This window comes from Lepisma saccharinum, chromosome 3 (assembly GCF_977018435.1).
Source record: "Lepisma saccharinum chromosome 3, izLepSacc3.1, whole genome shotgun sequence".
Taxonomy (NCBI): domain Eukaryota; kingdom Metazoa; phylum Arthropoda; class Insecta; order Zygentoma; family Lepismatidae; genus Lepisma; species Lepisma saccharinum.
Genome location: NC_139231.1, coordinates 24,755,021 through 24,776,467, shown reverse-complemented (window position 1 = coordinate 24,776,467; position 21,447 = coordinate 24,755,021). Strand labels below are relative to the sequence as shown.

General features: G+C 39.8%; 1 protein-coding gene across 1 annotated transcript in view; it reads left to right on the top strand.

Moving 5' to 3' along the window:
- LOC145985492 (sodium- and chloride-dependent GABA transporter 2-like) overlaps nucleotides 1-17,750 on the top strand; it is a 59,413-nt gene extending 41,663 nt beyond the window's left edge. The window contains exon 2 of the mRNA XM_083119562.1: nucleotides 15,835-17,750. Coding sequence (XP_082975688.1) covers nucleotides 15,835-17,750 — 1,916 coding nt within the window. The remainder of the gene's footprint in view (nucleotides 1-15,834) is intronic.
- The last annotated feature ends 3,697 nt before the right edge of the window (nucleotides 17,751-21,447 follow it).

The window sequence follows — 21,447 nt, the reverse complement described above, 5'->3', positions numbered from 1 at the left end:
TTCCTAACAATAATTTGTAAGTATTTTATTTGAATTCTCATTTGGCTATTATAAGTAGTTTTTTATTATTATGAAAAAGGTTTTAATGAGCTGTACCTTAGTGGTTAGCGTAACATGCTATGATGCTAGGTTCCAGTTAACAAGTTTAACGAAAAGTGTTTATTTGTTCCTAACTAACATGGAGGCAAATACTAATGTGTGATATGTGATAATAAAATTATCTTTAAACTAAATTATACTTTGGATTGTGTGCTTCGTAGATGCTCTCCCCCCCTCTCTCTCTTGTAGCTGTGGATAGGCAAATTCATTTTATCAGTATCTAGATTATCTACTATTTATTAATATTATCAGATTACTCTGTACACTTCGATAAAGTATGGAGGAATTTTGATTTTGAATAGCACCGCGATTTAAATTTGGTTCCTCTTTTGTCTGGTCCTCTTACACATTAGTTACATATTAAATAAACTCCATACCATATATATTAAATTGAAGGTAATAATGCTAATGGTATTCCCTTCTTCTTTACGAAATTAAATTATTATATTAAAATTGTATTGATATGATAAAACCTGGCAGTTATAATCTGGCAACACGATGAAATGTTTCGAGTTAGATTACTGTTGGGAATTCTTTCATTCTCATCCAAACAACTCCGGTCAATCAGTCTACCTACCCCCAATCAAACAAGAAAAAACTAGGTAAATAATTGCTTCTGTAGCCCATATAATAATTTTTGTGTGGTACTTCTGCCTCCCAGAAACTTCTCTCATTTTTTTTCTGCATTCTTACGTGTATCAATAAAATATTTCGAGTGTGGGGTAGTTGACAAGATTTCCACTTTATTTACATAATACGACTTTCCGATTAAAATATCGCTAATTTTTCATGCTTTATTATTAGTAACTGTTATTTTGAGGACGGGGATTGAACCGCCACCCCCCAAATAAAGCTTAGTTTACATGCAACTTTAATACGTAACTCTATTATTATTACTGTTCTTCAGAGCGGACTTAAGAAACAAATATTTTAAAGAAATTGAAAGAATAGAGAAATTAATAAAAGAACAAAGGAAAGAAAGAGAAATAGAAAAAAACGACAGCAAGAAATATAAATTAGGAATAGAAAACATGGTGGGTACGACTACCCAAGCCCTGCGGTCTGTAAGAAAGAGAGAAGGGAAATATGAGAACTGAGAGAAAGGATATAGCCAATATCAGTCGATTTACGATTCGGTTCGGCCATTTTTATGTTTTTCTTTCTCCATGCTTTCTCCCTTTGCTAAAGCTTGGATTCGAAGTCGCAACCGATCTATATATTGTGACCAGCTCGTTAGAGATCAGAAATCGCTGAAGTTTCGTCTAACTACTGTTGTATGTTCATCCAAGAAGCCCCCGTGCGTATTATATTTCCGTTGAATAATAATGAACCAAAGCAACGCTTTTTCTGGCGCGCCCACCCACTTCGAAATGGAAACAACACTTCCCTAGAGACCCGGAAGGAGAGTGGAAATTTCTTAAAACCTTTTTCTGAATTGCAAATTTGAAACTTTCCCTCGAAATTAAGGGGTAAGTGATCCAGTTTCGGAATAAAGGATTACTTAATCACTGTTGAAGTTCAAAGTTGGCGCTGCAGTAATTGCACCGTGGGAAGGGTCCTTGGTTCGATCCCCGATGGAGGCACATTGCTCAATGGTTAGGATCATATTTTAAACTGTAGGTGCAATACCGATTAGCCTATTCGAGCCTAAAGTGGACATGTAACAAAACATTGCACTTATTGATTTAATTTTTGTAATTTACCGTCGCTTTTCTGACACTTTTGGCTAATCGCGACGATGATGATGAGTGAAGATATGAAATTGTTGAGGAGACACTTACGAAGAATACTAATGCTCAGGCAGGACTCGAACCTGGGAGCCCTGGCGTCGTAGCGCTGTGTGCTAACCACCTCCTTCATGGAGGTCGGCACTTATGTACGCCAAGAAATCACTATGTGTACTAACAAAGAACGAAGTCAATATAATCATCTACACATGGCTTCTGTGCAAGAACCTTGCGAGTAATAAATTCATACAACTCAAAGTAGCTGGTATATTGAAGTAGAGGGCATTATGTCATGAGCTCTACAGCTACTACCAATGTTTTCATGGGAAAAACATCACCAGAACGAACACATAGGAAAGGAACTATTTCTCTGGTGTCGCCTGGCTTTGTTCACATTAACTTCCTTCTTTCAATGGATGGAGAATAAGTGCTTCTAACCAAAATATTTTGAAGTCTGAAAAATTTGAGATTTTGGTTCCAATAAATACTATGGCGAATAATAAGTAAGGTATCATGAGTGGGTACTACTTCAAAATACACAAAGCAGATGGTGCTTCTAGAATGTACAATGTAAAAAGTTGACTAGAGAAATGACGCTCTAAAACTCGTCAAGACACACACTCACACACACACACACACACACACACACACACACACACTCACATGTACTATGGGTGTGTGTGTCTGTGTTTAATATTTCAAATTTTCTCTCTCTCTCTCTCTCTCTCTCTCTCTCTCTCTCTCTCTCTCTCTCTCTCTCTCTCTCTCTCTTTCTTTCAACCAATGTAATATTTATTTCTCATTGTAGCAACGGAACCATGTGAATAAAACGGTGCTTGCAGACTGACAGAGACACTGTTGAAATTTAAAGGTAGAATGTTGTAAATTTTACGGAATATTCTAACAGGAAATTTCGAAATTAATTTTCTTGAACTGTTTCTCAGTGCTCTATATTTGTTTTTCCAAATGGCTTTCAAGTAAAGTTCTATTATTTCACGTATCATAGTGTCAAATTTTATTCATATTGAATCACTATTTCTATTAAAATCCTGATGTGTTTATGCTTTCTAATTAAGATTCTGTGGTAAATGTCTATTTATTGATCAGAAAACTTAAATTTTTTCAGAATGGTTTCATTCTATAAATTAATGAATACGCAATAATTTGTACATATCACCTGTTACGATACGGAACAAAAGTGTTTAATCAAGATACTATTTAAATGCATCTAAGAAAGAACATAGACGTGTGTGTATTTTAAATGTTAAAAATATGATGTTTCAAACACTTTTGTTTAGAATTCCACCTCTGTACTCAGATAAGGTAATTCGGAATGAACCTGCGACCTCACCGATGTTGTAGAGGTGTAACCATAGGGTGCCAGGTTCGATCTCCGATGGAGGCGCTTTACACAGTAGTTCTGATACCACTTTAATCAAACTATTGGGAACTTTCTCCAATTCCGACAATCAACAGTATTTGGCTGTTAAAAAGCCACAAAAATATAATTTGAGTGACCAAAGTTTAATATCAATACAAACAAAATTTAATTATAATAGTTTAAAATAAGAAAATAATTCACAGAATATGATAAGAAATTACATGCACGTATTGATTGATTGATTGATTGATTTGTTGTTTTAAGTCCACTTTATGCACAGGTAGGCTAATCGGGACTGGACCTAGAGTTTGAAGTGGGATCCACCGGGTATCGAAGCCGGGACCCCTTGATTTACATGCACGTATTCATTCCGAGGATACAACAATAATATATTTATTTATTTGAATAATCCTAAATGCAGAATATATCCTTTTTATATGAAGATATTAACAATGAAATGAAAAATAGATAACAAAAAATGAGAGTAAAAATAATAATTCAAGTAAAACCAAAATTACGAGTATTATGTTTTCAGCTGCCTAATACACAAAGTTTGTTTGGAGATCTGGAAGCCTGGAGGATTATGTAGTGAATTTCACATGGTTTTGTAGTTTATAAAAAAGCGACTATTGTTCTAAGGATAGCTTTGGAGCTTTTGTTTAAAACCAGTTTCCGCATTTACTGTTGCTACACGGGATCCGGTTATGAAATAGTGGCAAGAGTTTCTTAGTGAGATTTGTCCATTCATGATTCTGAAGAGAAATCTCAAATTTGAAAGTTAACGGCGAAGTCCGCGAAGAGAAGGTTCATATATTTGATGAATAAATATGGTTTCATATGTTTAACTGTACTTACGAAAAATTTGCTGCTCTGTCTGTTACCCCGACAGTGTTTTCACAAGTCATGGATCAAATACAAGAACCATAAACATTGGTAAATCGCACGTTTTGAAGTAGATTTGAAGATATCACACCAGTGATATTTGTAACTGTAAATTAATCTAAGTGTTTTCATGACTTTAAGTGACATATAATCTACGTGGTGTACTCTACTGTGTACTCGTGTACTGTGGAAAATAACTCCAAGAAGTAATTTAAATTTGCATAACAGAGTATATTGTTATATGTGTAACTTCTAATTAAATCTAGCGTTGTCGATCGACTAAACATTTAATCGGTTAACTTGATTCGATTTATTGTACTTAGCTTTTCTGCCACTTTTGGATAATCGCGAAGATGAGGATGAGTGATGTTATGATGAAAGGACACTCACAAAGAACACGCATGGCCAGGCCGGGATTTGAACCCGGAACTTCTGACATCGCAACGCGATGTGCTAACCATAGGCGCCGACTCCATGGGGCTTGAAGGGGCTCGAGCCTCCCCCAATGTTAACGATGTGGGGACAGAGCCCCCCATATAATGTTGCTTAAGAGGATCTAATGTATTATTTTGCTTCTCTTGTAAAGTTTACTCTGAATTGTGCCACATGAACTTAACTTTAAATACACATTTGCAATGTTCTAGACCATCAACTTTGGGGTGCTGAGACCGCTAAACCATCAACTTTGGGGGGACTATGACCAGAGACAGCAAAACGCATGGCTTATTACTATATACTAAGTATGTAATTATGAGAATTGTTAAAATTTTGACTTAAAAAAAGTTTCAAAATACGATGTGCATGAACTAGGGTAGTGGATGGAACGTTTGGGCTACAAATGGCTCTCACATGATATTCAGAACGAGATCATTGATATTAGGGAGATCTGTTTTGCGCTCCGTGGTAGCAGATATTAAAAGTCGGGAATATTTTGCTATTACGTATGGTTGACGAAACTTGTGACATATCCATCCATGGACAATTGATATTCTGCGTTCGAACTGTGAATAAAAATTTTGATATTTTCATGGGCTTTTATGAGATTCCGAACACTGAGGCCAAAACTTAAAAAAGGGAGAGAGTGAGTCATTCATTAATTTATTTCAGTGATCAGAGCCCCCCCAATAATTTTGACAAGTCGGCGCCCCGGTTAACCGGATGCATTTAATCGATTTTAAACAGTGTTTCTAATTTGGAGTAAAACCAACTAAATAATAATTGTAGCTAATTTTATTATTTAGCTATAGATAATACACGCTCCAACAACTAACAACTAGCTGATCTCGGACAGTCTCGTGTTCTGCTAATAACTAACGTGCAGTCACTTTCATATATACTAAGCATAACGCATCCATTTCCAGGAAATACTTACACACAGTGAACAAAATACCAGCGAAGAAGAGGCAAGCCTTCTAGAAAGGTGAGAAGCGATACAGGAAGCCATACTGAATCCTGAATTTCCTTCCAGCGCATAAGCAAGAGGACCAAAGGCACTTGACGCTAATGACCTGTCAATCACAGATCAAAAGTCCACCTCATCAAAGAGATTTTGCCCTAGACAGGGTCCACAGAGAAATCATGTCCCCTCCATCTCTCGTTGTATTATAATCGAATCAATTAAAACACATTTGATTGGTGTTTGATTATCCCATGAAATCGACAGACCTAATTGAAGAGGATTATAAAGTTTAGTATCATCCGCAAAAGTCGAGGCCAAATCTTCTCAAATCCCGCACCTGTGAATATAGGGAAAATATACAAGTACGTATATGAACATCTTTATAAAAGAGACGACAATTATGGTTCTGCTAAAAACCTATCCGAAATACTTACCAGGATTTGGAATTAACGAGTTCCCTTTTTCGAGTAACTAGTTAACATTATGAAATGAGTAACTATAAATGTAACTCAGTTACTTATTAAGGTATCTGCGAGCAAATGTTTATCATTGTTTTCAATGCTTTCAGTTTTCTTGTCTCAGGCCATATTATCCTGAAATTGTTAACATTGAAAAGATCAATAATAAAGTTTACAAAAAAACCGAAAGGCACATTTCGAGGAATATATACCAACACTTGATGGATGGTCATATTTTGGGTTGGAATACTGGGGAAGAAAGCTTTTTTTTTATGCTTGGAGTTTAGGTTTTTCTAGGTAAAATAGATTTGTGTTACGTGCTTTGTATCCTTGTGTTCACATAAAGTGACACATACTTCAACTGTTCAACCATATAAAATGTGGAATTCCCAAAGGGGTGCGTTGAAGCGGATTTTGTCATTGACGATTTTGTATATACTCTGTCCCGGGTATCTCTGGAGCAAGTGAACGCAAACAAGTCTTCGCAAGTACTGACGCGAGAAGGTTCCACCAATGAACACCTGAGAGGGAACGAGGTTGCGTGAAGGGGGGAAAGGGACTGCAGTTACAAGCCTTCGAGCAGCGTATACTGCTTTGCTCTGGCCACTCGGTTCCGCCCCCTCTCTGCCGCTATGCGCGATCTTGCTCCACAGATTCCGAAGATAGAGTACAGGTAATTGAAATTATTCAACATACTCCGAGGGGGATCCGAAGAAGTGGCGAGTGGCTTTTAAAAGCACGCGGACTGGGAGAAAAAAGAGAGAGAAAAAGAGAGAAACGAGGGAGAGAGAGAGAGAGAGAGAGAGAGAGAGAGAGAGAGAATTTGAATTTGAAATTAAAATTTTGTGAATCCGTCACACTATGCGGGGTCCAGCCCCTTATCATAACAAAAATAAAATCGTATCTGAAAACTAAAATATCCTTACCTTATTAAAAGCTGAGGCTGTAAAGAGGCACTCAGCACATATAGCGACAAAACACAGGACAACACACAGAATTATACTGGCCATAGTGCCAGTCGCCAGAGCCTCGTTCGTCAAATAAAGTCCAGGGTGTATACGTGAAAATGAGGTTGAGAGAGAGAGAGAAAGGAGGGAGAAACAGAGAGGAAAAAAGAGAAGGAGTATGGCTATTCCCACCGCTGCAAACAGCGTTAGCAGGAGAAAACTGTTCTTGCTCCGATGTTCCTTCTGCTTTTCATGCCGCGATTGGCAGAGGCAGACTTACTACTTGAAGGGAAATTTCTCTTGCTGCAGGGAAACCCGTTCAAATTTTAGGTAAAAAAAAGGAAATTCTTTGAAAAATTTGAAATTGTCGGTTTTCTGCTTTTGTTTGACTTACATGTCTACATTGTTTTCTATTGTATCTAATTAATCTGCATGGGGTGCATAATAAATATGTACACTCCTGTTCACATAAAGTGGCACGTTTTGTAAGGTTGGGCAGTTGTAGTATGTGCCACTTTATCTGAACAGGAGTGTACATTACATAAAATTGTTGCGGATAACCAGGTCAAATTCTCAGAATATGCATCTGCTGCAACTATGTTGATTTCACAAAGTTACTTTTCAAAGACTGCATCCTCATCGTTGCGATTAGAGAAATAACAGAAGAAAGGTGGCGTGAAAACGCAAAATTCGCAGATGCCAAGATTGCAACGGTATCCAGTCACAAAAGGAAAGAAACGATTGAATGTGTAGAGAGATTGCCGTTATCGCATGGTGCAGCTTTGCTTCCATTGTGCGTATAATAAACAAGGAAAGTAGGTCTACGTGACAGCAACGGAGCCAGTCCCCATGGTATTCCAAGGTCGTTCGCACAATTATCGAGCTCTGCAACAGCAGCAAGGCAAAAAGCAGTTTTCATGCGAGGAAACTGCAATAAAAAATATTAAATTACGTGCCTCCTTGGCCACAAACAGCTATTTCGCGTGTATATATGTGAAGTTTGGTTCACACTTACGCAACACAACCGAATTCATGGTTATGGGTAATTTTAAACAGTTGATAGCAATCTTAAACATGTTAGAGTTACGTTTATTGCATAACGATGCTTCTTACAGCGCTGAACGAGCAGGCTGACAGTTTTGGCAGATACCAGAATACTATTCAATTTGAATGGAAGCATTTATTTTAATATTTTTGCTAGCATAAATGCTACGTAGTCCTCCTCCGTGTCCCTGCGGTCTAAGGTGCCGTGCTTTGGGTTCCCATTGCGGGACGGCATGGGTTCGAGTCCGCCTGGGTTCAGTCTCTGGGTTCTCGGTCTGTGTATAGGATCGGTGGCAACCCACCATCGTGAGGAAATTGGGGAGCTACGAGTGAGTAGCGTAACCCGGTCTGGGAAAACTCCTATGGCGGCTGAGGGTTCGACGTGCCGACCCCACCTCACCCCTTTACTGTTTGCAGATCTCCATACCTCTAGGTAGGATTGTGGGAGAGATGCTGGCAGTCGGGGGATTGGCCAAGGCCCTTCTAGGGCTGCAGAGCCACAGGTTATGCTATGTTGAATGCTGCGTAAATGCTTCCAAAAAGCTTGTAACATTTTTATAGCAGACAATGCTTTAGAAGCATTCCATGTAACATTCCGGTTAGCCATTTTCCGAACCACAATCTTGCCTATATAATCACGCCAAAATACCTGGCGGGCCTGACGCCAAGTACACAAATACAACAAACAATAATTATAGCGGGGACCTCCACGATGGCGCTGTTGTTGCGTTGTCACCTTGTAATCAAGGGGTCCCGGGTTCGATACCCGGTAGAAGCACATAGTGGTTCGCATCCCACATTGAACTTTAGGTCCAATCCCGATTAGCCTTACTGTGCATAAAGTGGACTTAAAACACCAGCCCAATCAATCAATCAATCAAAGAATTATAGCGTGCAATATTAATTGGACATTACCATTGCTTAGTGCTAGTGCAAGGGTTCCCAAACTTATTCGTTTCACGGAGCCCTTAGTGTTCAAGATTTTTCCGCGGCGCCCAAGTCAGAATGTAGGCCTATCCAACACTTGCAACGCTCACTTAGTGTGGTTAGGTTGCTTGTCTAGGATAAAAACATATAGTTTAAATTCAGAAACGTTTTATATGTAAAAAGTACTAATTTCATTGAATGGAAGTGTCACATTATAATTGCTCGCGACAACCATTCATAATGCGCAGTTCTTCGTGGATGTATCCGATTAAAATCGTGTGCAATGGCATGCGAACTTCTCTTCCAAGACGTCACTTTCATCTCGATGCGTTACCGATGCGCTAAACAAATTTAAAGTCATTTTTCTAACACCTCGAAAAGGAGCAAATTAGTACAAAAATTCAGTCATAACTGTTTACTGGTTAAAGATACGTCGAAAAACCTTCACCATTGCACTTCTCATGAAATTCCAGCCTGATTTGATATATCATATCACCCCCTTCCCATTTAAAATTCTGAAGTTGAATTCAAGATGGCGGACATCAAGATGGCCGCCGACCGAGCGGGTGGCGTCAATGTGGTTCCCCTTGTCCTGGCAACGATTGGTCGTCACCATTTCCACGTTCCGCGCTGCAGTGGTCTTGTACTGGGGGTGTTAAATGACTTTTTGAGCCACCCTGTATAATATTGTAAGAAGTTGGAATTCCGATAAAAAAATTCGGACTCCTAACACATCACTTCTTTCTTATGGAACAAAATGGCAGTTTGAAACATTTATATGTATGGGTAAGACTTCCTTTGGCAGGATTGACAACAAAAGATCATCTGACATTATAATAATACTAATTACAACTAATGGGACCTGAAAGTCCCAATAGGCCATTAGCGTCTTATCTCTTAGTATAAACAGAGAAATGATATATCAGATTCTGCTTGGTACAATTAGACGTCGGATTTTTAGGTTCTGAAAAGTGTTCTTTCAGGTTCCTAAAATAGGCTCTAAAAATCTTAAATTAGGCAAAAAAATCCCTAAACTAGGTTCCAAAAAACGTAAAATTGTACAAAATTCCTGAAAACTACTGAATGTAACAAAACGACCGAAGTGACAAAAAAGTGAACAAGACCACACGGATCAGAAGTTTGCACTTTGGTTTGGACTGTGCAGGTGATTGCGTACCAAAACTGGAAAGGGAGTAGGGGGAGACAGGAACAGTTTACTTTCTGTGGCTTGGCATTAAGAGTCTTCAGTGCGGGGGCAAAAAGTAGGGTTAAACTGCCCCCTCTAATCGCCGCCATTGTGTACAGGTAACCAGTGGCGGCTCGTGGTGATCCAAAGTGGAGGGGCGATAGCTCACAAATTTGCTCTATTGATTTGCTTTATTTTACTTCGCCTTTTGTGTCACATTTGGCTAATTTGCGAAGATGGGGATGAGTGATATGATGAAATTGATGAATGGACACTCACAAAATCCATGCCCAGGCCGGGATTCGAACACGGGATCCCTGGCCTCGTAGCGCGATGTGCTAACCACTCCGCCACGGGGGCCGGCACAAATTTGCTCTACTAGTAATGCGAGTTTAAATGATGAATTTCGCATAACATTCAACGTGATAAGAAATTGATACGTTCGTGTTTACCGAATATCATGTTTTACACGTTTTAAATTAATAATTATTTAACAGTAATGCGAAGAAGATGGATGAAGAAATAGAATTTTAACAGATTTAGTCGTTTAACAGAGGGGAAAATTCAGAAGAATGGATATTAATTTTTACACAACTTGATAACCACAATGACGAATATTTACGTGCATTAATCGTGAAAATTTCTAGTAAAAAGTTACACAGAAAATGGCTCCTGTGCAACATGACTAATTGATATGTGAAATAGGGCACCAAAATAAATATCTCACTGGAAAGGTGATATCTGCGTTACCAGAAGCTCTAAAGTAAAAACTTCAAACTTACCAGAAATCTTCAGACATGCTTGTAACTGAAATTTATCCTTCTGTCCTTCAACGCGAAATTTGCGAGTGAACTCACGACCTCCCTTCTTTGACACTTGTCTAGATTCAAATTCGGACTAGATTTTTTGTTTATTTTTTTCATCCAGACTTCCAGACTTCTGGTAGAAAAACTTCGCAGCAACAATTTCTCCACACTGTTCATCGCGACAAATGCACAACTACCGAAAAAGCTTCACTTCACTTTCCATGGAAAAGGAAGAGTCGTTTTATTGCTTCGGGGTTCCCAGACAATTTTGCCAAATTTTAAGAAATTTGTAGTTTACAGGTTCCTGTAGCGACTCTTGGTGAGTTTAGATGACGAGTTTTTAATTTATTTAACATCCGCCTTGAAAAGAAATTGGAGACCTTTGTCACATTATCAGGAATTTTTTCAAACGTGCTAATCAAAACATGTATTTAAATCTACATGATGTACTCCACATCATTGTAATCCAAATGTACTTTTCACTAAATTCAGAAAAAATACAACGCATATAACAAGAACGTGTAACAAGAATCTATAGCCGACTTCCGTGGCTAGCATACCGCATTACAAAGCCAGGGCTCCTGGGTTCGAATCCCGGCATGGGTATGTGTGTTCTTTGTGAGTGCCCCTCCATCAATTTCATTATACCATCACTCATCCTCATCGTCGTGATTACCGAAAAGTAGCAAAAAGCGACGATAAATAACAAAAATCATGCAAGAGTCTGTACTTTTTCAGTTAGCAACATTTTCTTTCCTCTTTCGAAATTGCGTTATTTATTGCTCTACTCTTGTCATAAATGAATAAGATTATGGAATACAGAATATTTTTTTTCAATGGTTGGTAATTTTTTTTCTTACGTTAACTTCATTGCTTCTGGCAACTCTTCATTGTTTACCGTTCTCCGGAGAGAGGGCCAGTTTCGCCTAGGGGGTGGGTTTCGGACGACAAACCCTCCGTACTCCCAGCCAGAGATCCCGCGCGTGTTATTCCCACAGTTCCCTCGCCTCTTACGCCTCGCAACCGCGCCTGAGAATGCTCTTCGTCTCGTAAAGTGGGAGGACGGCGCCCCGCTACATTTTTCTCCAAGTTCCGTATTCCCCCGCACGGTGGAGTGCAAACTTTGCAATTGTCGCGGAAGAATGAATACAGAACCGACTAACCAACGATCTATAAGCAATGGAATATTTGCAATTCAGACAATGTAAAAGCTAACATATAAATGTTAATGTAATGTTTGTTCACTTGCGGTTGCACACGGCAGTGCGGCGTCCGTATCGTCCTTATGAGCGGCCGCCTCTGCCTGTAACAAAAGTTCAGGGATGATGCGTAGGGAGACAAAAGCATCAACACGAGATAACGAAGCCCAGTCCGAAAACGCCCCAGTCAAGAGTTATAAATCAAAACCGTAGTTGAAAGATAGAAGGTTCTATGGATGTGTTACAGGGGATGTGTTACAATATGCTAGTATATAAATTATATCTGTATATGAAAACATTCATGTAAACTTCGCAGACAAAACAAAGCTACTGAGATGTTGAATTTTAACACCGAAGAAAGAGAACATGACAACATGAAGTATTGAATATTTTCACAGAGGTCCACCCATTTTTCTTTCACTAAAATTCAAGAATCCATTTTGGCATTGAATCACTGCTTCCTTTGTTATTTAAATATGTGCAGTTATATATTAATTATAATAATTACATAAATGACCATCAATAATTGGACGTGTGTCACACATACATTTTATCACTGAGCAAACTTTCAGCATAGTAATTATAATAATTACAAAAATTACCATAATTACCAACTAATTGTACACTGTTACTGTTGTGATACTAGTGGTTGAACACCAGTTGCGTAGCGTGATTCTATGAAAGGTGTAAGGCTTCCTTAGATAAACCTGATCTGAATATTGGATAAAGAAAACCCAAAGATATTTTAACTAAATAGAATCTATTTGAATGTAAGTCATGCATGGGCTTACTCAATTTCAAACACAAAATGCACACACTCTATGTTAACAATAATAGCATATGTATGTATTACTTAATGAAAATTCTCATTTATACTGTAACTCGATCCGACGATCCTTTAGTCTGAACACTTCAATCACGTCGTCGTAGAATCGGGAGTTCCTGGTCAATTTCTTTAGCAGCTCCTTTTCAATGGATATCAGTCCCAAGTCAGATTTCCTTGTGTCTGTGTGCTGCGTTGAAATGTATGAATCCTCTACAGTGCAGAAAACTACTTTTCCACCGACGAGCTTGAGGGAGGAACAGTTAGGAACAATTCTGTTAGTTTGTACACTTGTTCAACAGCTTCATTCAAATGGGTAGTACGCAGGTACTCATGGAGTTCAAACACACTCTTTACTCGATATTCGGCTTCAGAATAAATTACCTGTGGCTCAACTTTCAACTGGTAGTAATTGACAAATTTCGCATGCAGCTTAGTTAAGGACAGAGACTCTTCTTCTGGAAAAGCCATGTCATATTTTTATTGTTATTATTCTTTTTCTTTCACTAAAAAGCCATTTGTGGGAAATGAGTAGGATACAATTTGCAAATTCAAATCCATTCGAGAATATTACTCATTATCATGGTTACGATATTTGCGCACATTTTGAAAAGCATATCAAGCAACTTAGTCAAAGGAAAAGGAAAAACAAATCTGTAAATCATAACGCTAAGTATTATGCGTATGCTTTTAACATTACGGGCAACTGGTATGCACGCGCCTAACTTTGCGGGCGCTGCCGGGTCTAGGATTGCCAGACATTCCTCTTTTATCTTTAACTTCGCTGCTTCTAATGAAGGTAATATCCAACATTAAACCATCTCTTTGTGAACTTCATAGTTAGTTTACACATTTAAAATGACACCCGTTTTGTTAGCTACACCTCCCGTCAAGCATTGTTGAAACAACAGGGGAGTCGATTTTCTTGGTTCTCTTCCGACCGTGGCAAACAGACGCAGCGGGGACAGAAATCTCGCCAGTTAGCACCCACTGGTAATGCGCCTTACAGTGCCTGATTCAGCGCCCTGTCATTGGTTGAGAAGATACTAAGTAAGCAAACACACCCGCCATGGGCGAGTCCAAATCATTTCTTCCCTTCACCCACACGTAAGTCCTCTCAAGAAGCCTTACAGAGAAACAACTCGAATCAAAACAAGTCCTCAACTGTCTCGTTAAAAGTTCTACTTGAAGTCTGATATTGCTATGTGTGTTCAAGCGATAAATACGGGAATGAAATACATTTTCTTCAATAATTTCAACTTGTAAAGTATACTTACAAGCCTTACGTGGGCACTACGCCGCTGTTGAACACACATCCCAAGAGGGAGGCTTGGTAGGCCAATCACGTCATTTTTACCTCCTATGCATGTTACCTGATGATATGGTGAAATTGATGAAGGGACACTCACAAACAACATCCATATCCAGGTGGGGCTTAGAACCCGGGACCAGTTTTCTGTTAAGTAGACCTTGTGGCCAGATAGGCTAATCAGGACTGGATCTGCAGTTCAAAATAGTGCACGAAACACTGCAATGTTCCTTCGCCGGAACCCCTTGATTACGAGATGATGTCAGAAATGACTTTACACAAAATTAACTTGATTATGCAACTTCTTCAAACGTATTAAGCAGATTTATATCTGACTATTTATAGGTAAGCCGAACTAATATATACACGTCAATCAGAAATAACATTGTTAAGACATTTGTGTGCGTGTATATATGTGTGTATTTCGGATTTAGGGTTTGGAACCGGAAGAAACTTCCTGTAAACTAAGAAGACTAAATTCTCTTAAAGCCAGTGTCACCGATTGAGAAAACTTTAAACTTCCCCTTCTTTATACTTTCCCGACATTAACACTTCGAAACATTGGAAGACATCCCAATTATCTTGCACAGGGAAGGAGCAATGCCATGGATATTATTGATTGTTGATGTTTTAAAAATCGATAAAGAGTTTCCATGGAATTAGTGCAGCGAAAAAATCAATTAGCACTATACGCATATTTTGCGATTAGCAAGAAAAAGAATAGATATTCACGATCGAAAGAGAAAAAAGACAGTGAAGCTATGGACAACAGGTCAAGTGATGAGCAATCTCTGCCAAGTATCGAAGAGAGCGAGATGGATAGAAGCATAAGTGATGAAGCTGGGCCAGCAATTGAGGCCGAACCTTCTGAAGCAATTGAGACCGAACCTTCTAAAGCAATTGAGACCGAACCTTCTGGAGCAATGGAGACCGAACCTTCTGGAGCAATTGAGACCGAACCTTCCGAAGCAATGAAGACCGAACTTTCTGAAGCAATTGAGACCGAACCTTCCGAAGCAATTGAGACCGAATCTTCCGAAGCAATTGAGACCGAACCTTCTGAATCAATTGAGACTGAACCTTCTGAATCAATTGAGACCGAACCTTCTGGAGCAATTGAGACCGAACCTTCTGGAGCAATTGAGACCGAATCTTCCGAAGCAATTGAGACCGAACCTTCTGAATCAATTGAGACCGAACCTTCTGAAGCAATTGAGACCGTACCTTCTGGAGCAATTGAGACCGAACCTTCTGGAGCAATTGAGACCGAATCTTCCGAATCAATTGAGACCGAACCTTCTGGAGCAATTGAGACCGAACCTTCTGGAGCAATTGAGACCGAATCTTCCGAAGCAATTGAGACCGAACCTTCTGAATCAATTGAGACCGAACCTTCTGAAGCAATTGAGACCGTACCTTCTGAATCAATTGAGACCGAACCTTCTGAAGCAATTGAGACCGTACCTTCTGGAGCAATTGAGACCGAACCTTCTGGAGCAATTGATACCGAATCTTCCGAAGCAATTGAGACCGAACCTTCTGAATCAATTGAGACCGAACCTTCTGAAAGCCCACTGAGAAAATCCAAATCGAAATTGATTCCCCTCAAGAGATGCCGACAGAGAATCCCGAGTCTCTATGTTGAAGATGACGAAGATGAAGTAGACGATCCTCCCAGTGTGGTGACGTTTGCAGACGTCGTCGAGCAGTACTCAATCAGCGATGACTCACGGTCAATAATCTCCGAGCTTCGAGTCCGACTGGAGACCAGAAGCATCAAGTTGATGGAACCCGACGCACATCCCGGAGAGGCCAAGAAGTACTTGAAACGAATGGAGATGTTCTTCTACTACCTTATCCCATGTATCGGCATCGGAGGCGTCTTCAGATTACCCTACATGTGTTACATTCATCGAGGGGGAGCCTTCCTCGTCCCGTATCTGCTTATGATCCTTCTTTGCGGAATACCCATGTTCCACTTGGAGACAGTTGTTGGGCAGTTCACAAACAGCGGATACATCAAAATGTTTGGTGCGGCTCCCGTAATGAATGGAGCTGGATATGCAACAGTGATCCTCAATGTTTTCCTGTGTGCGTACGCAAGCGTCATCGGCAGTTATTATCTTTTCTTCATGATCTATCCCGTGAGCCAACTTATCGATTGGAGTGCGTGCCAGTACTCTTGGAACGATGGAAACTGTACCGAGGTGAGAAATAGCGGCTTGGCAAGCTTATCGGTGGCTCTGCAGAGTCCGTCGGAACAGTACCTCAACAAATTCGCCCTCCGAACATCGGCCAGTATCGATCAGCCTGGAGGACTCGTGTGGGAGCTGTTGACGTTCCATCTCTTGCTGTACGCTCTGATCATTGCTTGTTGCTCCATCGGCTGGAAAAGAATTCGAATAAGTTTCTATTTTCTGATGCCGCTTGGATACGTAGCCATGGTAGTGATGATACTCCGTGCAGTCACTCTCCCTGGAGCAACGAACGGGCTTATAGCGTACTTGGTGCCTGACATGAACGAATTTCCTAACGTCAAAACATGGGTGGACGCTGCAGTGCAAGCACTGTTCACCGTCGGTGCAGGACTAGGGATGGCGGTTCATCGAGCACGATTCAACTACGTGAACAACGACTGTTCGTGGGAAGTGTTCTGCGTTCCTGCTCTAAGCACAGTGGTCAGCATCCTCTTTGGACTCATCCTATTTTGTGGTTTGGGATATTTGCAGGCGCAGACAGGTATTCCCATGTTCTCTTTGGCAAAGGACGGACCAGCAGCTATGTTCTCAATATATCCTACAATGATAGCCACCTTCCCCTTTCCCCAGTTATGGAACGTGATCCTTTTCCTCTCTCTTGGCTTTATTACGCTCTCTTGGATAGTAATGCAGCTGGACGCCTTGCAGTGGAGTTTGTTCGACTTATACCCTGTACTGAAGAAGGAAAGAAACTTTCGCATCACAGTGACGACATTCTTACTGCTCATAGCCTCGGCACTGTGCCTTCGAGAGAATGGTATCTATTGGATGAAACTTCTCGATACCCACGCAACGCTAACGATAGTCATTATTTGCCTCATGGAACTGCTTGCTTTTGTATTCATATTCGGCATGAAAAACTACGCAAAACTTATTGATTTTGTTTACGGTGCAAAGACTATTAATGTATTGTGGTGGTTGTGTTGGATATTCGTGACTCCCGTAACACTGCTCGCTGTCGTTTGTGCCTTCGTGATCTACAACGAAAGGATTTCGTACGGGACAGAACCGTTCCCCCTTTGGACTGTAAAAGCAGGGTGGATCATAACGTTCCTACCAGCAATTTTTATACCAGGGTACGTTATATTGAAGGTATTAACCACGGAAAGAAAGCTGGTAGAAAAGTTACGAAATCTAGTCCGTGCATCTATTCACTTCGAACCAAAGAATGAAGCGGATGCGAATCGCTGGCTCGACTTCTGCAGACTCTATTCGCCCAGCAACAGCTTTGCGGATCGCGTATTATCGTTATTCTCACGGCGTTCACGTGATGTTGACGTTGAAAGGGGAGAAGCGACTGTATAATTTCCTTTCATGTAGTTTACATATATAATTTCTTACAATGTATTCAAAATTTTAAAAATACAAATACGAAATGAACTTGTGTGAGTAAAAAGTAATTTTCCATGCAAATTTAACATGAAGATGTTCAAACTTTACATTGTAATCCATATTAAGGTTTACCTCTTCTGTAGACGCTCCTAACAATAGAAATGGTAATTCAATATGAGCCGTGGAAGCATCTTTCTCTGTTCGTAGTTTCGTCTGTTCAAGAAAAACGTTTCTAAAAACTGCTTTAAAAATACTATATCTTTCAAATAACCATAAAATTCTGAAGAAATAAAAACAGCAAATCCGTGTGTGCTATTGTAAAAATAGAACTTCTCATCTCTTCCGTATTACATGTCAGCTTATTTGAATTTTAATTTGAAATTATTACTATATACCTATAAACAGTGCAGGATCTACAAATATTGGGCCCTCCTGCAAAATATTTCTAACGGCCCCAGGCCCGTAGCCAGAATTTTATTTCGGGGAGGGCAGCAGCCGGCATCTAAAGAGAAAAAAATTGTGGGGGGGGGGTAGAATTCCTGAGGATGAATTTCTCAGTACATTACAACTTAATATACAAGATGTTTAATCGAAGTAAAATTAATTACCACTATGCAGTGTTTAAATTAAATTAAATTTGTAGGATTTCGGGTGGGGCTTCAGCCCCCGAGCCCTCCCCTGACTAAGTGCCTGAACGGCCCGCTCTATATGAACGCGCTTGGGAAAGAAAATGTCGAAGGTTTTGCTATTATTCAGTTTCTTCATTGTATGTGTGTAGAGATTTGATTTTAGTTCATCAACTTCGTTTTTCTTCCACTTCTCGCTAATCGTAACGTAACGAGAATGAGTGGTGATACAATGAAATTGATGAAGGGATACTCACAACGAACCTCTCCGCCACCAAGGTCGACATACTTCTGGAAAGTTAGGTAGAATTGAATTGAAGTTTTCCCAAATCAAATACACATGAAACTTTCGACAAAAGGCTGTTTAGATTCAACAATTGAACTGGGAATGATGGGTCGACATCTGTTTCAGATCATTTCTGTAATTTGCTGTGCTTTTGCTTTCAGTGCGGCATGCGTTGGGTTGGTTCTGTAGTAGTAAGGAAATTAGGTTTGATGTCTTCCAAAGTAAATACCAATTTTGTTCTATTTACGGAGACTCCACGATGGCGTAATTGTATCGTCGTCGCCTTGTAATCAAGGGGTCCCGGGTTCGATGGCCACAGAGTGGTTCAGATCCCACTTAAAACTGTAGGTCTAGTTCCGATTAGCCTTATCTAATATATAAAAATGGATGTGTGTGTGTGTGTTTGTTCCAGCATAACTCTCGAACGCTTGGAGCGATTTCAACCAAACTTGGAACACGTATCACTTGCAATCTCGAAAGAAATACTGTGGGGGTAAGACACCCTTGGCACCCCTAGAGGTGTGGGTGGGAGGGGGTGACATGCAAAAATAATCGAAAACGACCGATATTAGTGTGGAATCCATACTTTTCGGGGTCGCTAAGATGAATAGTGACACTGGCAATGCCGTTCAACTCCAACACACCGCAGCAGCCCTAGGAGTGCGGGTACGAAGAGGGTGACATGTAAAAATAATAAAAAACGACCTATATTAGTGTGCAATCTATAGTTTTCGGGGTCGCTAAAATGAATAGTGACACTCACAATGCCGTTCAACTCCAAGGCACGCCTTGCACTCCTAGGGGTAGGGTGGGAAGGGAGTGACAAGTAAAAATAATCGAAAGCGACCGATATTAGTATGGAATCTATAATTTACGGGGTCGCTACGATGAATAGTGACACTCCCAATGCTGTTCAACTCCAAGTTCATTTTGGACAATAGTTAGAATTCATTATTTTCCTGTCTAATAGAAGATTGGTACAAATAAATACCTGGGTAACGCAGGGTAATCAGCTAATTGTACATAAAATGGACTTAAAACACCACTTCGTCCCAGTGGCGGCTCGTGGTGAACCAAAGTGGAGGGGCGATAGCTCACAAAGTTGCTCTACTTGTAATGTGAGTTTAATTGATTAATTTCGTATATAACAGCCAACATGATAAGAAATTGATATATTCGTCTTTACCGAATATCATGCTTTGCACGCTTGCACATATTATGATAAATTAATAATGATTTAACAGTAATGCGAAGATTACGAAAGATGGAAGAAGAAATAGAGTTCTAACAGATTTAGTTGTTTGTTTTTTAACTTAACAGAGGGGAAAATTGATAAGCACAATGACGAATATTTACGTGCATTGCACGTGAAAATTACTAGTAAAAATGTTACACAAAAAACGTTTCCTGTCCAACATGACTATATGATATATGAAATAGGGCAGCAAAGTAATCTCACTGGAAAGGTGATATCTGCGTTACCAGAAGCTCAAGTTCTACAGTAAAAACTTCAAACTTACCAGAAATCTTCTTCAGACATGCTTGTTTGTTACTCGTCTGGCCCCCACACTTTACCTCCGCACTCGAGGTTCGGTGCACTTCGTACTCGGCTCAGATTTGTCTAGGGGTATCTTTCTTTGTACGACAATGCACGTGGGTTGCTACAAGTCAACATAATTATATAATTAACTACAAGAGACAACGGATAACCTTTGCGAAACCTTTATGATCAGGGGGATAAATTACCTTGTCCAGCATGTGTGAAATTAAAAACGGAAATTTTGGATAATTTCTGTAGTTTAATTAACGTAAAATTTAAAGTATATACAAGTCGTTTCCGAACGTTCATTTCTCTAATTAATTATCGGGCCAAAACTCTAATTTTGATGTTGGAATCTCTATGGTTTGTACCTGGATGCTTTACATTTCATGAATTACATCTGAAGTACGCTTGTCACAAGGTAGACTCGCGTTACTCCAAGAAACGTCTTAACAGGCGCTAGGCCGCCCGACGTGTACATTTCTCAACCTCCACGGTGACAAGGCACTAGGCTGCCCGGCGCACCGTAATTACTTTCAAAATAACATCCAGTACAAACTACCTTTTTACCTGTAAACTGGACACCAAGGCACTAGCTTGCCGGCAATCCAATCTCTTACAGCATCCGTTTCGGGAGATCTGTCCTCCGGTCCTAGCTAACCGAAGCAAAAACAGCCTCTCCCTTCCAAGTCTCAGTTCCAACAGCCGACCTCCCCTACTCTCATCTGGGAGTTTATATATGTTTGGTTGGCGTCTGTTGCCAACCGCCCTTCTTTCAAAATTTTTAATCTATAACAGCTAACCTGCCCGCCTTTCTTTTGAACGTTCGAAACACGAAGCAAGAACAGAGAGCTACATGGTATTTATACATGGAATAATACGAACCTAAAAATGCATAATAAATTGATTTACACTAATCAGACATATATATGTTTATACACTTGATTACCCAATTAATTAACATATTAATAAATATTACAATAAGAAAAAAAAACACTGTTGCCCTGACACGGGGGCAGGGTAACAGATTCCCCCTCCCCAGCGTTACAATTCAATCTGAAATTTAAATTTCAGACTGTGTGAATTGTCTTAAGTCACTGAGAAAAGTTAAGCACTGTATCTGAAAAAGAAAAAGTTCACTGATAACGTTATTTTCACTACACTTCAAAAAACGTCTCTGAAAAAGAAGAGTCTCGATTTCACTGCACTAAATATCCT